This window comes from Labeo rohita, chromosome 17 (assembly GCF_022985175.1).
Source record: "Labeo rohita strain BAU-BD-2019 chromosome 17, IGBB_LRoh.1.0, whole genome shotgun sequence".
NCBI classification, from domain to species: Eukaryota; Metazoa; Chordata; class Actinopteri; order Cypriniformes; family Cyprinidae; genus Labeo; species Labeo rohita.
In genome coordinates this window covers 2,604,545-2,618,083 of record NC_066885.1, presented here as the reverse complement: position 1 = coordinate 2,618,083, position 13,539 = coordinate 2,604,545, and the positions used below count along the sequence as shown (strand labels likewise).

Below are 13,539 nucleotides of genomic sequence, written 5' to 3'. Positions count from 1 at the left end.
ATGAATAAATGTCTTACCACACACTGCACACATCTGCGGTGCGTTACTGCTCTGAGGCGGCCACTCTAGTCAATGCTTGTGTTTGTACCCGCCGCACTGCGTTTGGTTGAAGCGGCTCTCTGCGCTGCATCGCTAACTTTTGGCTAATCCCCCACCTTGTAACTACCCACACCCCAACCATTTGAAATTTCTGTAGGCGGGATTTATTTCAATGATATTGTAATGGACCACTTTGTGGCATCATTGGATGTGGGAAACAAACGCTGTAGTCCAAAGGAGCCGTTCGTTGTAGTACTTGGAAAGGAATTTTTTAAAAACGAAATATCTCCCTTTGGAGATGTGTAACTTTGTAGATCTTTTTTATGCCCAAAGATACACATCACACACTGACTAAAATTCAAAAAGTGAAAAGGCATAATAGCACCCCTTTAAAGAAAGTACAGTGAAGAGCGTCAGTGAATGAAATGTCATGTTTTTGCATTGTGCTTTAAAAACTGCAGCGAATAGCCTAAAATTATGCTTTTAGTTCGAACAGAAATCTTATACTCTATTGCAGTTTGTCGCAAATGCGCGCTCTGAACTTATTTACAAAGCGCATTTTCTTATTTTGGTCGTGCATGCAGACCTGCGGACCACTTATGTGCACACTTGGTTATAATGTTGTTGCACCAATGTCTGATGTGTTATTGGCAGGATGCAAATTCCTAAAAGTAAAACAAATGAAGTGAAAACAAAAGGTCAGCAGTCTAAAATTATTCTTTGTTCCAAATATTGTGTGATAGGGTTTTTAAAAACTTCAGTAATGACGAAAGTTCACAAGTTAGTCATGGCATGATTTACCTGTCACCAAAAGAAATGCATTACTTTACGATAAATTTACATTACCCTTCAAAGGTAAGAAATTAATAAGAAATTAATATTTCAGCTAAGATGCATTAAAAGTGAAAGACTTTTTTTAATGTTACAAAAATTCTATTTCAACTTTTTTTTAGTTTCCAGAAAAATGCGAAGCAGCAGCACTGGTAATAACGGTAAATGTCTGAGCAGCAAATCAGCATATTAGAATGATTTCCGAAGGATTGTGTGACACTGAAGACTGGAGTAATGATGCTGAAAGTTCAGCTTTGATCACAGGGATAAATCACATTTTAACATATTCACACAGAAAACAGCTATTTAAAATGTAATAATTTTTTTAACAGTATTTTTGCTCAAATAAATGCAGCCTAGATGAGCAGAAGAGACTGCTTTTCTTTTGCAAGAGATAATGATCAATTTCCACAAGTCTACTTTACATAGATCACTTTTCATAGAATTCAAGCAAAAATAACTCTTATATTGTGATGCACACCGTCACTTCGATCCAAAATTACTCACAGAATGATATAACGCTTTAGTCACGCCGCCCACCCGCATCTACTCCTGTCTGACAATGACCTTATCAAGCGACAAAAAGTTAGATTTGTTAGATCTGTGATTTTAAACGCCTTTAAGGTCAATTATCTGCTTCAAACGATGATTACTTTTAAGTGTTTGCATTGTAATTGTGAAATATTGCCTCTAATTTGAATTCACTACAAAGGCGGGCGAGAGAGCGCCACTGGACGGCTTCAATCAAGATAATAATTAGAAGAAGAATGAAGGTCAACTGCTGTCTGGAGATCAGATCACAGCCGATAATGTCGCACCGCTGCAGGGCTGGAGTGCCACGGATATAACGGTAGTTTTTCTCCTTTGTGTTTTGAGGACGGCCGTAATAATCGATGCCTTTGCATGATGATTTAAAGCCTGTACCTTATGCAATCATTAATGTATTTAAAAGAAAAAAATGTCTGAGCAATTTAACGGTCTGTGTGTGTCCTGAGTGTTCAGATATCAAAGACGTGCCAATCACTGAGTTCAAGTGTGCAGCCGTTCTGATAATCTATGTGGAAAGTGGCAGCGGAGGACGCAAGGATCAATCAAATTACCCTGATGGCCACCGTGAAGCCGCAGGCTGTAATAAATTCAATGCATTCTCACCGGCCGCTCTCGGCAGGGAATCTCACCCGCTCCGCTGCAGACAGTAGTTACCGTATCTCAGCCAGAAATCGTTCAAGCAGGTGGAATCCGAGCAGAAGAGTAAAGCCGAGTGATCTATAATCATTATTTACTCTTCTAAACATGAACCACAACAGAGCAGCGAGCAGAAACAGCATTTGCAACAGTCTCAACTAACAAAAAAGCTTCTAAGAATATTTCCCTAACATTCCAAGTTATAAGAACATTATTTCTGAATGTTTTCAGACCAGCCACATCATTATGGGCAGCAACTCGGTTAACTTGTTGATTTTTCTTAAGTACATAACGCTCTGTGAGTATTCACAAGCTGTTTTATTTATGTATAAATGCTTGGAAATAATATTTAACTTTTCAGGTCCATTCATTATTTATGGCACGCAAGTCTCAGCCTATAAATTCTGTCAATTTTATGATAAAATACAAATAATAAATGTGTTTTTACGCTCTTTAATTTGTAGTGAGATAACTATTCGCCTCAAGCCAGTCAAGCGGCATGTGAATCAATTATCTTTTCCTCTTTAATATTTGCAGCACGAAATAAACATGAAAAAAATATTTGAATGCATGTTAAAAAAAAAATAATAAAAACAATGTCTCATTAAATCGATCAATCAGAGTTAAAAAAAAAGTCAATAAAACATCTCGTGAATAGTCATAATAGTAGTAACATAACATTTAGCCTTTAACTTTGCCAACATTGTTTTAGTTTTCTCGTAATTCAGACAGTTGAAGTCTACGTTTTTATTGCTGTGTTTCATGTTAAATGTGAATACAGGTTCGGATCATTTTTGCAACTTAAGCTCATTGGAAATACGTGCCTCTATATACATTTCTGAAAACCTATTTTGTACCTATATGTACGAATCACTGCCGTTTCCAGTTAAAATGAATGCTATAGTATGATTTAAACAGAGTTTTGGTTAATAAAGCCAAATTTTCAGACGATTACTACTGCTGAATACTATATTATGGTTTTAAAACCTGCGCCATTTGAAAATTAATACTTTTGAACGTTGTCATCACATATACAGCTTCGTACACATGAGTTTTCCAATACAGTCAGTCTACTCGGTAGCTTACGCGATACGGCGTTGCACTTTGGTGAAGAAAAGCTCCGGTTTGAACCCTGTGAAATTACAGCTCGACAAAACAGCTCAAATCTGAATGAGGAAGTGAAAATAGCATGGCTGCATAACAAAATGCTGTTTTAAATCAATTTTGCATTTGTTAACACTATCGGTTAGGTTTAGGGTTGGGTTTGGTGTAGGGTATATATATAGGGTACGTACCTCAAGCAGCATAATAAAAATGCAGCAATACGTGCCTGTACCAACGTAATAAAAACGTGCCAAGGTCACGTATTGAACATGTGTTTTAGCACCACTCTGGACATTTCACTTTGAAACTGCCGCGAAACGTGCAGTAAGTAAGGTATACGTAATTACGGTGTTGCAGAAATGTATGTAGAGGCACATATTTCCAAGCGTTCCTCCTCAAGAGATGTCAGAAAGCACATGTTTGTTTTCTTTAGTTTATGAAAGCACAACGCTTTGTTGATATTGTGAGTGCACACACATAAAAATAGACCTTTTGCAGTTAAGATGTATTACTCTTACCTTTATGAGCAAAAATGGTATATTTTAGGTTTCCACTGTTATTAAGAAAAAATGCAAGTGATCGCACTCTGTGCACAAATGATTGTATGTCTAATAGTGCACATTTATCTAGGTTAAATGCTTAAATTAATATTGTGAAATGCATCAAGTGTTTTGTGTCTATAGATTTTATTTTAGGCAAGTCGTGTTGATTTGGCTAAACTGATCAAACATATGATGAATTCATTGCTGTTTTTTCGTTACTTTAAAAACGAAAGCTTGAATTTAACAAACATAAAATGTTCCAAATGTATTTCTAAATTAACTTAATAAAGAAACTAAATGAAATCTAGCCACTTTGACATTAAAAAACATTGCAATGGCTGCAACAGCAGCTGTGTAATAAACACAGGCTCTGTTCTGATAAGTTGTTGGACAAAGGCAGGGCTCGTGCAGGGTTCTAGACAGCACTGACATCACCTGGAATGTTACATTTTATTCTTTTGTAAACATCATCGGAATGTTACTTGAATTTTTTCAAAACCACCTTAGATGAACTTTCAAATAAATGTTTTCAAAAGAACATTCCAAAAATTTCTGTTTACATTGCTGGAAGAATGTTGGTTCAGAAACTTGTATCATATTTGATATGCAAGGCCTCTAAATGATCAACATGATCAAAACTTTGCTGCTAAACCTGTTGCACACAATCTGCTCCATGTTTTTTGTTGTCTGACTGACTTTTTTTTTTTTAATCAAGTAAAAGGTCTTTTTTATTTAAGTCTATTTTTTATTTAATTAATAATTAATTTAATTACAAATGTCCACCTTCAACTGGTGCTTCATGTGTCTTTTTGCTGTCGTATTTCCAGATGAACACTTACTGGACTGAAGCAGTTTGGCTTTACTTGATTCATTTTTGAATTAATAATTTTTGTAATTACTTTTTTTGTCTCAAATCTGATCATCATGATCTTTTGAAGAGCGTTTGTTTCCAGAAGCTGTACTTTCACTGTTCCTCAGTGGAGGAATGATCTTCCCAAGCCTCTAAAACATTTATTTGTTCATCTCTTAATCATCATTGCTTGCATTGCATTATATGTTTAAATCATTTCAATCTCTAAGACATATTATTGGAGATACAGAGTGACAGCTGATATTTAGATAATTCTGTGTCAGTATCTGCTGTGCTGTTATAAAGATATCTTTGATTTGCATGACAAGCTTTAGAATTGTATCGCTTTTTGGCTTCTTAAATAATTGCATATTTTTGCTGGAGTCTTTCAAATTTCAGGATTTACAAGCGTTACTCTTGCATAATGGTTAACACCTTTGCATAATGATCACTAAACTAAAGGCAACCGAAAATATGCATGCTTTACTAGTCAAAAGTTACACAGACTCACTTACTGCTGACTATTTTCTATTTATAGTGCCAGCAGCGGCAAAGTCATGGGTTCAAACCAGGAAACACATGTACTGTCTGTAAAAAGTCACTTCGTATAAAATCATCTGTCAACTACATAAATTATTCAGAGGATTTTTTTTACTTAAGTACTGTTGAAACTGAATCTCTGAACTTTTACTCAGCTATATTTTAAAGCCAAAAATTATGCTTTTTATTCCCTACAATTCCATTTAGGCCTCCAAAGCACAGTTTTTGCAGGTCATCATGATTTCTTTCATCTTTTTGTCCATTAAACTGAGCTTACAAAACCCATCAAATTACACTCCCGGCTGAACTCATACAGCCAATGACATCCATTTCAGCACATTTAGCCACAACTATGGTCACTCGTCCTTGTGAAGAGACGTCTCGTCAGCCAGCACAACACAGTCACTGACCTAAAGCAAAAAGCTTTAATTAAAAGACGCAGACGACGATGGACTCGAGTGCAACAGCTATAAAATTAACTGAGGGTGAATCTGAAGTTTAACAATTTCAACATGTTTGAGTTTAATGAGAAAGTCTATTCAATCAGTTTCAGAAAGAAGCCAAGAAAACATTTACTTTTAAATAGGAACGCTAGGATTTTATTAAGTGTTCACCAAGGCTGCATTTTTTTAAATTAAAAATACGGTAAAAATAGTAATATTTGGAAATGTTATTACAATTCAAAATAACTGTATTCTATCCAAACATACAGAAAAAGATATAACTTATTTTGGTGATGCAAAGCTGAATTTTCAGCATCATTGCTCCAGTCTTCAGTGTCACATGATCCTTCAGAATTCATGCTAATATTTCTTATCAATAATGTTGAAATCTGTTATTTTAGTATCACTGGTATACAATGTGCTATTTATTATAGATGATAGTTTTTTAACTTATACTAGGTTTTAGTAAATTTGTTGTTATTGTATCTGTCTATATTTTAAGTATTATTTGTATAATATCAAATTATATATTATATATATTATTTATTTTATTATATTTTAAATTACTAATTTATTTATTTTTAGTTATAGTTAAACTTGAAAATGAGAAATGTTGACTTTGCAACTAGGTAAAATAAAATGTATGTTTTAAGCTTATGTTTTTATATATTTTATTTTATTTCTGTTATAATTTATTTTATTCCAGTAGTAATGAAAAAATATTTAAACATATATTAAAAATATATAACTTAACCAAACCACGTCATTCTAATATCCTGATTTGCTGCATTTCTTATTATTTTCAGAATTTTTATAGAAACCATAATTTTTCTTTGATGAATATAAAGTTCAAAACAACAGCAATTATTTGAAATACTTTTTTTTTTTTTGCAACAATGTAAAAGTCTTTAATGCAAGTCTTTAATCCTTGCTGAATAAAACTTGTTTAAAAATAAATAAATAAAAAAATAAAATAAAATCTTACTGACCTAAACTTTTGAACTCAAATATGTTGTTGGCCACACAGTTTGACTTTTAATGAAGCAAAATCGACAGCATCCAGTTGAACTCAAGCATAAAATCTCCGTACTTTTTCCACCCCTGGGAATAAAGGCTTTGTCTTTGAACTCGAACCCTTTGTGCTCGTATGGAAATCCTCGCTGCCCACACAGTGAGGAAAACCTCATTCTGCTCACCCGATGCTTCAGCACGCCAAGTCTTATCAGTAAAGGTCAAAGCCGCTTCCAGCATGCAACTCAATATTGCATTACAATATTTCATATGACCAATTCTGCCTCAATAACCAACTAATGAAACCCTATTAATAAAACACGCATCCTTGATTATCTCAAACTCCGCGCTCCCAGCATCCTCATTTTCTCTAAAAACACTGCAATCTTCAAACTCTGCGTTATGAAGTAACATTTAGGCGAGGTAAGTTTCCAAATGCGAAACGGAGCTCATTAAAATTCATACCTGTCGTGAATCAAAATGGAAATGAAAAGGCAAGGCTGGGCCGGATGACAAAGACGTGGCGGGAAAGAGCCGTCTTTTACAGGCTGAGTAAACATATCGGGACAGTATTAATAGAGTGTTTCCAGAATAATAGGCGGTCGTTTAAGAGCTGAGCGTGTATTACGACAAGAGAGAGAGAAAGAGAGACATTAAACGCCGCAGTGGCGATTCGCAGATAAAGACGACGACACCCAGCAGGTCACATGCAGTTTTATATTAACGCTGACTAATTGCCTGGCTGTGACTCTATTACAGTCTGTCACGTCACGCTGGAAGTAAATCACCGCGGCCCCTGGGACGAATCGCAATAGATTTGTGTTGCAGCGGAGCTGAAAATGGTAAAACGCCGTGCATCAGATTCATTATGCTCATAATGCAATTATTGCTGTTGCATGCAAAGGCACTGGTGTGATGAAACCTCTAACACTAAGTGTTAACCCTTTAAAGCTGGTCAGAAAAATCATTTTTTGGAAATGGAACAGTTTATTGAACCATTTGAAAGTTTTATGTCTCATGATATGAGAATATGAGAAAACGGACTCAATTTTATTCAGAGACTCAAACTGAGATATGCAAAAATATGCAATTTGGTGCAGATGCTGATATTCATATGAACAAAATTATGAAATATGTCTGATAGGATTTAATGCAAATCAATGAGATCTATAACAGTGAAGCGGATATTTACATTAAATGATCTAAATATCAGTGGTCACTCTATCTACAATAAACATATTACTGTAGATAGAGTGACCACTGATATTTAGATCATTTAATGTAAATCAGATCTGACCCTGGACCACAAAACTCATCTTAAGTAGCATGAGTATATTTGTAGCAATAGGCAAAAATACATTGTATGGGTCAAAATGATTGATTTTTCTTTTATGCCAAAATCATTAGCATATTAAAGATCATGTTCCATGAAGATATTTTGTAAATTTCCTACTGTAAATATATCAAAACTTAATTTTTGATTAGTAATATGCATTGCTGCGAACTTCATTTGGACAACTTTAAAGGCGATTTTCTCAATATTTAGATTTTATTTTTGCACCCTCAGATTCCAAATTTTCAAATAGTTGTATCTCAACCAACTATTGTCCCACCATACATCAATGGAAAGCTTATTTATTCAGCTTTCAGATGATGTATACATTTCAAAAATTAAAAAATTGACCCTTATGACTGGGTCCAAGGTCACATATGTCTTACTAAGATGAGATTAAAATGATCCAAACATATAATGGAGGCTTGGGAAGATCATTCCTCCACTGAGGAACAGTAAAAGTAAAGCTTCTGGAAACAAACGTTGCTCAAAAGATCCTGATGATCAGATTTGACACTCACTGATTATTCTAAAAATATGATTCATGCAGAATCAAGTAAAGCCAAGCTGCTTCAGTGCAGAAAATGTTCATCTGGAAATATTAGTACAGACATCTTATGTTCTTATGTTTACTTGATAAAAATAAGTCAAGAAAAGACACATGAAGCACCAGCTACAGGTAACTGTTTGCAATTAAAAGAGCTTTTACTTGATTAAAAAAAGTCTGAACTATCAATATGTAGTAGATTTGATCATTTAGAGGCCTTGTGTATCAAATATGATACCACCAGTAGATTTTATAGGGTTTAACTTCCATGCCTAATTCGTCATGCTGATTCCTCAAATCATTTTGTTGCTTTACAAAGTGATCAGATGCACCATTTTCTCCCAAATCATATCTGGAAACCAGAAGATCACAGGAGAGTCAGTCAGTAATACAAAACACCCTAGCAACCACATAGCAACTAACTACCCTTGCTAACAACCCTTACTGTTGCAATACTCCCACAACTGCATATTTTGCACAGACAAGCATCACTCTCATTTTAATTTTTCTTTCTTTTTTTTTTTTTTATTAAAAAAAGGCCTTCTTTTTCTTACCAGGTTTATGAATCACAATAAATGGCTTCTGGTTGACTGTAAACCATCCCTTTGCCACCACCAAACCTGCTATAAACTACCAGCTAAAAACCTTGAATCCTGTCCTGCAGAACATGAATAAAAGATTTGTGACTTTTAAGGTTATAACATTCATGTGCCAATCACAGTCTCCGTAGGGCGCATTTAGCAGTCTCCAAATCCCAAAGACAAGCACACAATAACTTTCCAGCGGCGGTTTTCCAGAGACACACGTGTGTGAGCTGGATCTGAATCAAATCTCACAAATATAAATAAGAGCTGGTTACATTACATGGCAGATTTACAAAGCCAATCTGCACAAGTACACTTGTAAGACACATCATTTGTTCTGGAGGCTGTTACGCAAGTTAATCTGAAATGTACATCTGCTGCAAGACAAATAACCTAATGTAAATGATCTTCATTCATTCTGATGCAGAGATGAAATAAATTCATCAATACACAGTTTATACACAACATTTGCCAAGTCTGCAGCTTTTCCAAGGATTTGCACTCATTTTAAATTGATTTTAGCACTCAATCTGATGATTTGACAAAGCTATTATTTAAAATGCATATTATATACTTAACTAACCTTAAAAATATGCATACATAATTATGCATTGACAAGCAATACTATTATTTATACTGCATATTATATAAGTAAATCCAAATAAAAATTTGCATGCTGTATTGCATGGTTTGACAAAGCATACTTACAGTATATAATATGTAATATAAGTAGAAATATGCGTATATATTGTAAAGTTTGATGCATACCTATACTTAGATTGCATAATATATAAGTAAATATATGTAAAAATATGCATGCATTCTGTATTGCAAGGTTTGATGGTTTGACAATGCATACTATTATGTTGCATATTATATAAATAAAAATATGCATGCACTTTGCAAGGTTTGATTGTTTGACATTATACTGCATGTTTTATAATTTAATGCACTGACAAACATTTTTGACAAATAACTTGTACGTATAACTAAATATAAGTAAACAAAATATGCATGCATGCTGTATTTGATGGTTTGACAAAGCATCCTATCACCTACATTTACTTATATAACATGCAATATAAGCAAAAATATACATACATATTACAAGGTTTAATGCAATAAACTATTTTGACAAATATACAAGCAAATGTAAGTTAAAAAAATATGCATGCAGGCTGTATTGCAAAGTTTGGTGGTTAAAAAAAGCACACAATTACTTATGTTACATATTATGCATGCACTTTGCAATGCTTGTCATTATATTGCATGTTTTTAAGTAAAAACATGCATACATATTGCAAGGTTTAATACATTTTACAATTTTGACAAATAACAGGCAAACATAAGCATGTATGCTGTATTGCAAGGCTGGATCGTTTGACAGAGCATACTATTACTTAAATGTACTTGTATAACATGCAATATAAGTAAAAATATGCATACATATTGCAGCGTTTGGTTTGATGGTTTGACATAAGCAATACTATAACTTAAAAGTAAAAATATGCATATATATATTTTGCAAGGTTTTGAAGATTGACAAAGCATACAATTACTTCTACTGCATATTATATGTAAAAAAAAAAAAAAAAAAAAAAGTAAAAATATGCATGTATTTTTCTGTATTTTTTTTTACGTACAATCTTAGTTTAAATTGTGTTAATTGTGTTTAAATTACACTTACAACATTTTTATTGTATGGGCATGTGAATCTGCAGAAAAATGAAATAAAACAAAAACAAAAACGCACAGTACAGCACATTTACATCATCCAAGCAACCCTCCGACCCTCCTTAAATATTACAAGACAACAAGACATCTAGCAGTGCTGTTGAGTTTTGTTTTCTCACCATGAACTTGAAATGTGTGCATGTTTTAATATTGTTTTCTGGATCTGCAGAAGAAAGCAAGCTGAATAAGGAATCTAAAATCTGTTCTTTGTAGGTGGTATAGTTTGAGTTTTGGGGCGAGTCTTTGTCATGCAGACCTGGCAACCCTCATCATTTACTCAACTGCATTCATGACGATCAGAGAACTAAGTCAGGGTTTATCACACGACCACAGTTCACCTGAAAGATCAGCAGAAAATCAGATCAAAGGTGAAGCCTACGAATCATATCTGCACACCTCTGGGATACAGAAACGAGATCAGAATAACTGTTTTCTCCAACACTCTGCTCTCTAACTATATGTTCTCTGATCAGATATCAATAGAATGATTTCAGTAACCGAATGCATGCAGCTCAGGAACAAATTTATGAGGAAAAAATGAAAATCATTATGGATTTCTGCTCATGCAGACATCCAATCTCTTGGAGGCTTCCCAGAGGTTCTGTTTTTGGGGAAAAACTGCAAGTTCTTTTCAAATCCAAAAGCAGTGAGCCAGCATTTATCGATACCTCAGGAAACCCTTCAAACCCCTCCAATCTGATAAAGGTACCGCAGTGCAACTGGCAAGACTCCATTTACCAATTAAGAAACGCCACAAACGGGGCACCAGAAATAGGACAGAACGTGTTAAAACAAATAAAGCAAGCAAGCAGCAATCTCTAACAGCAGTTTCAATGCATTCACTGAGAAATCCTTTGAGAGGACATCTCCGAACACCTCAAGAATAGTGCGAATGAAGCTACTCCACACTGTCACACATCATTATCTACACAAAGAGGAATACAGCAAATGGGAACAATAGCACAAAAAAACTCATTTTGCCTTGAGATTACACTGTCACCTCAAATCTACTAGGATTTGTTCTGTCAATTATGCAACATTTCCTGCATGGTTTTATTGTTGTGTTCTTAATCACCAATGCTGTGGCAAAAAACCCCCCCGATATTTTATTTATTTATTTATTTATTTATTTTTTAACATTAATAGCTCATTATCTGACCCTCTCTCACCCACACCTCATTTACATTGAAAACCTAATTATTATACTAAATTATGTACTGACTTTGCACCTTATTTTTAGTGCAAAAATGTCAATATATTCCATAAATGTACTGTATAAACCAAAAAATGTCTAAAAAGCCACATATACTGTAAACCCCAGTGCTCAGAAATGTTGTGTCGTACACATACAAAATAATTGGCTGACTTCATATCTGCAAAGCACCTTTTTAAAATGCATACAGTAAATGAGAAAAAATGTGAACTCAAAACTCTCACAGCCTAAAAAATAAACCCAAAACGCTTTTAAATCATGACAGTAATTAGTCACTTTTTTATGTGCAGTGCAACAGAGTATATTTTACCACATAAAGGTCTCTAAGCAGAAATATCATCTTTCTTTTTAAATGCATGAATGACAAAAAGTGCACTCAAAAGACCATAAAAAGCATTAATATTCAGTATAACTGACTCAAATGCAATAAATATTTCAATACAGCTTTTCTCTTTTAAATAGGAACGTCTGAATAAATATTGAAGATAATCATTTCTATATAATTCATGCAATTTAGCCACCAGTTCTCCAGTACCTCAGTGATCTCATCCATAGCAAAGTTAGTTAAGCAAGTTACTCTAGTAATCTAAACCTATCTGACTCCGCATTTATATCAAATTTCCCCTGCATATGCACTAGCCAAAAAGTAGCTGATTAAGTTGAGTTGAATCTTCTTGTCTTACCCATGTTGGTACCAGGAGGCTGGCGGGTCTCTCTAGCAGATCAGGCTGATGTTTGGCGGCTGCGTTCATCTCCCATGCAGCCTCTGCTTCGGTGCACTGAAGTCACACACACTTGGATCTGTCATTTATATCCAGTGATGGCCGGGCATCATGCTCAGCCTGTTGGGAAGGACGCGGCTCCGGGGTCCAGCATCCAAATGGACCTTCCGGAGACCAGCAGCGGCTCTTAGCGAATCTGAATCAGCGGGACCGTGTGGAGGCGCTCGGTGTTTAAAGACACATCCACGCGGAGCTGAAGCGATGAGAGTGATGGGGTTATTCCTGCGAGTTGGAAAGAGACGCGTCGCGCTGGAGGATCGGAGCGCAAATGTTGAGCGCGTTTCCTTCTGCTGCCTCAGATATGATGAGCCCTTCAGCTCGAGCTCATTTAACCCATCATTGACTGAACTCTACACATTTATCCAGGGCTGGGCGATATGTTGACATATTCACTGCATATTTGTGATAAATAAAGCAACAACGTATAGCGTGATGATTGCATTTGCAATGCTATTTTAATTCGGTCAAGTTCGCAAAAAACCCGCGTAATTCGATTTTTCGTCCAAGCAACCCTTCCGTTTCAATGGCAAGTTTTTGATCAGCATCTCTGAATAAAACTTGATTTGAGTAGCAAAAGCGTTTGAGTTGGTGAGTTTGATTCGGTTCGAAATTCACTCAAAAGATTCGAGTCTGTCGCCATTGCCGTAATCGATTTCAGTAAAAAATCTCTTGGTTAGCACACGCAATTTACTTTTGTGCATTGGTTTTTGGTTATAAGATTGAGCAATGCTTACATATCAAAAACACTTTTAAGCATTTTGGTAATATTCATATACATAAGTATTTATTTGTTTAGTATCA

The 13,539-nt window shown here is 34.9% G+C and overlaps 1 protein-coding gene across 2 annotated transcripts in view; it reads right to left on the bottom strand.

Moving 5' to 3' along the window:
* sntg2 (syntrophin, gamma 2) overlaps window positions 1–13,539 on the bottom strand; it is a 116,386-nt gene that overhangs the window by 77,677 nt on the left and 25,170 nt on the right. Inside the window, exon 1 of one of the 2 annotated variants that reach the window (XM_051134250.1) lies at window positions 12,640–13,031. The exons of the other annotated variant lie outside the window; for it this stretch is intronic. Within the exon in view, the coding sequence (XP_050990207.1) occupies window positions 12,640–12,708 (69 nt within the window). The 5' untranslated portion in view covers window positions 12,709–13,031. Of the gene's footprint in view, window positions 1–12,639; window positions 13,032–13,539 lie in introns of those variants that run through there. 2 annotated transcript variants of the gene reach the window in all.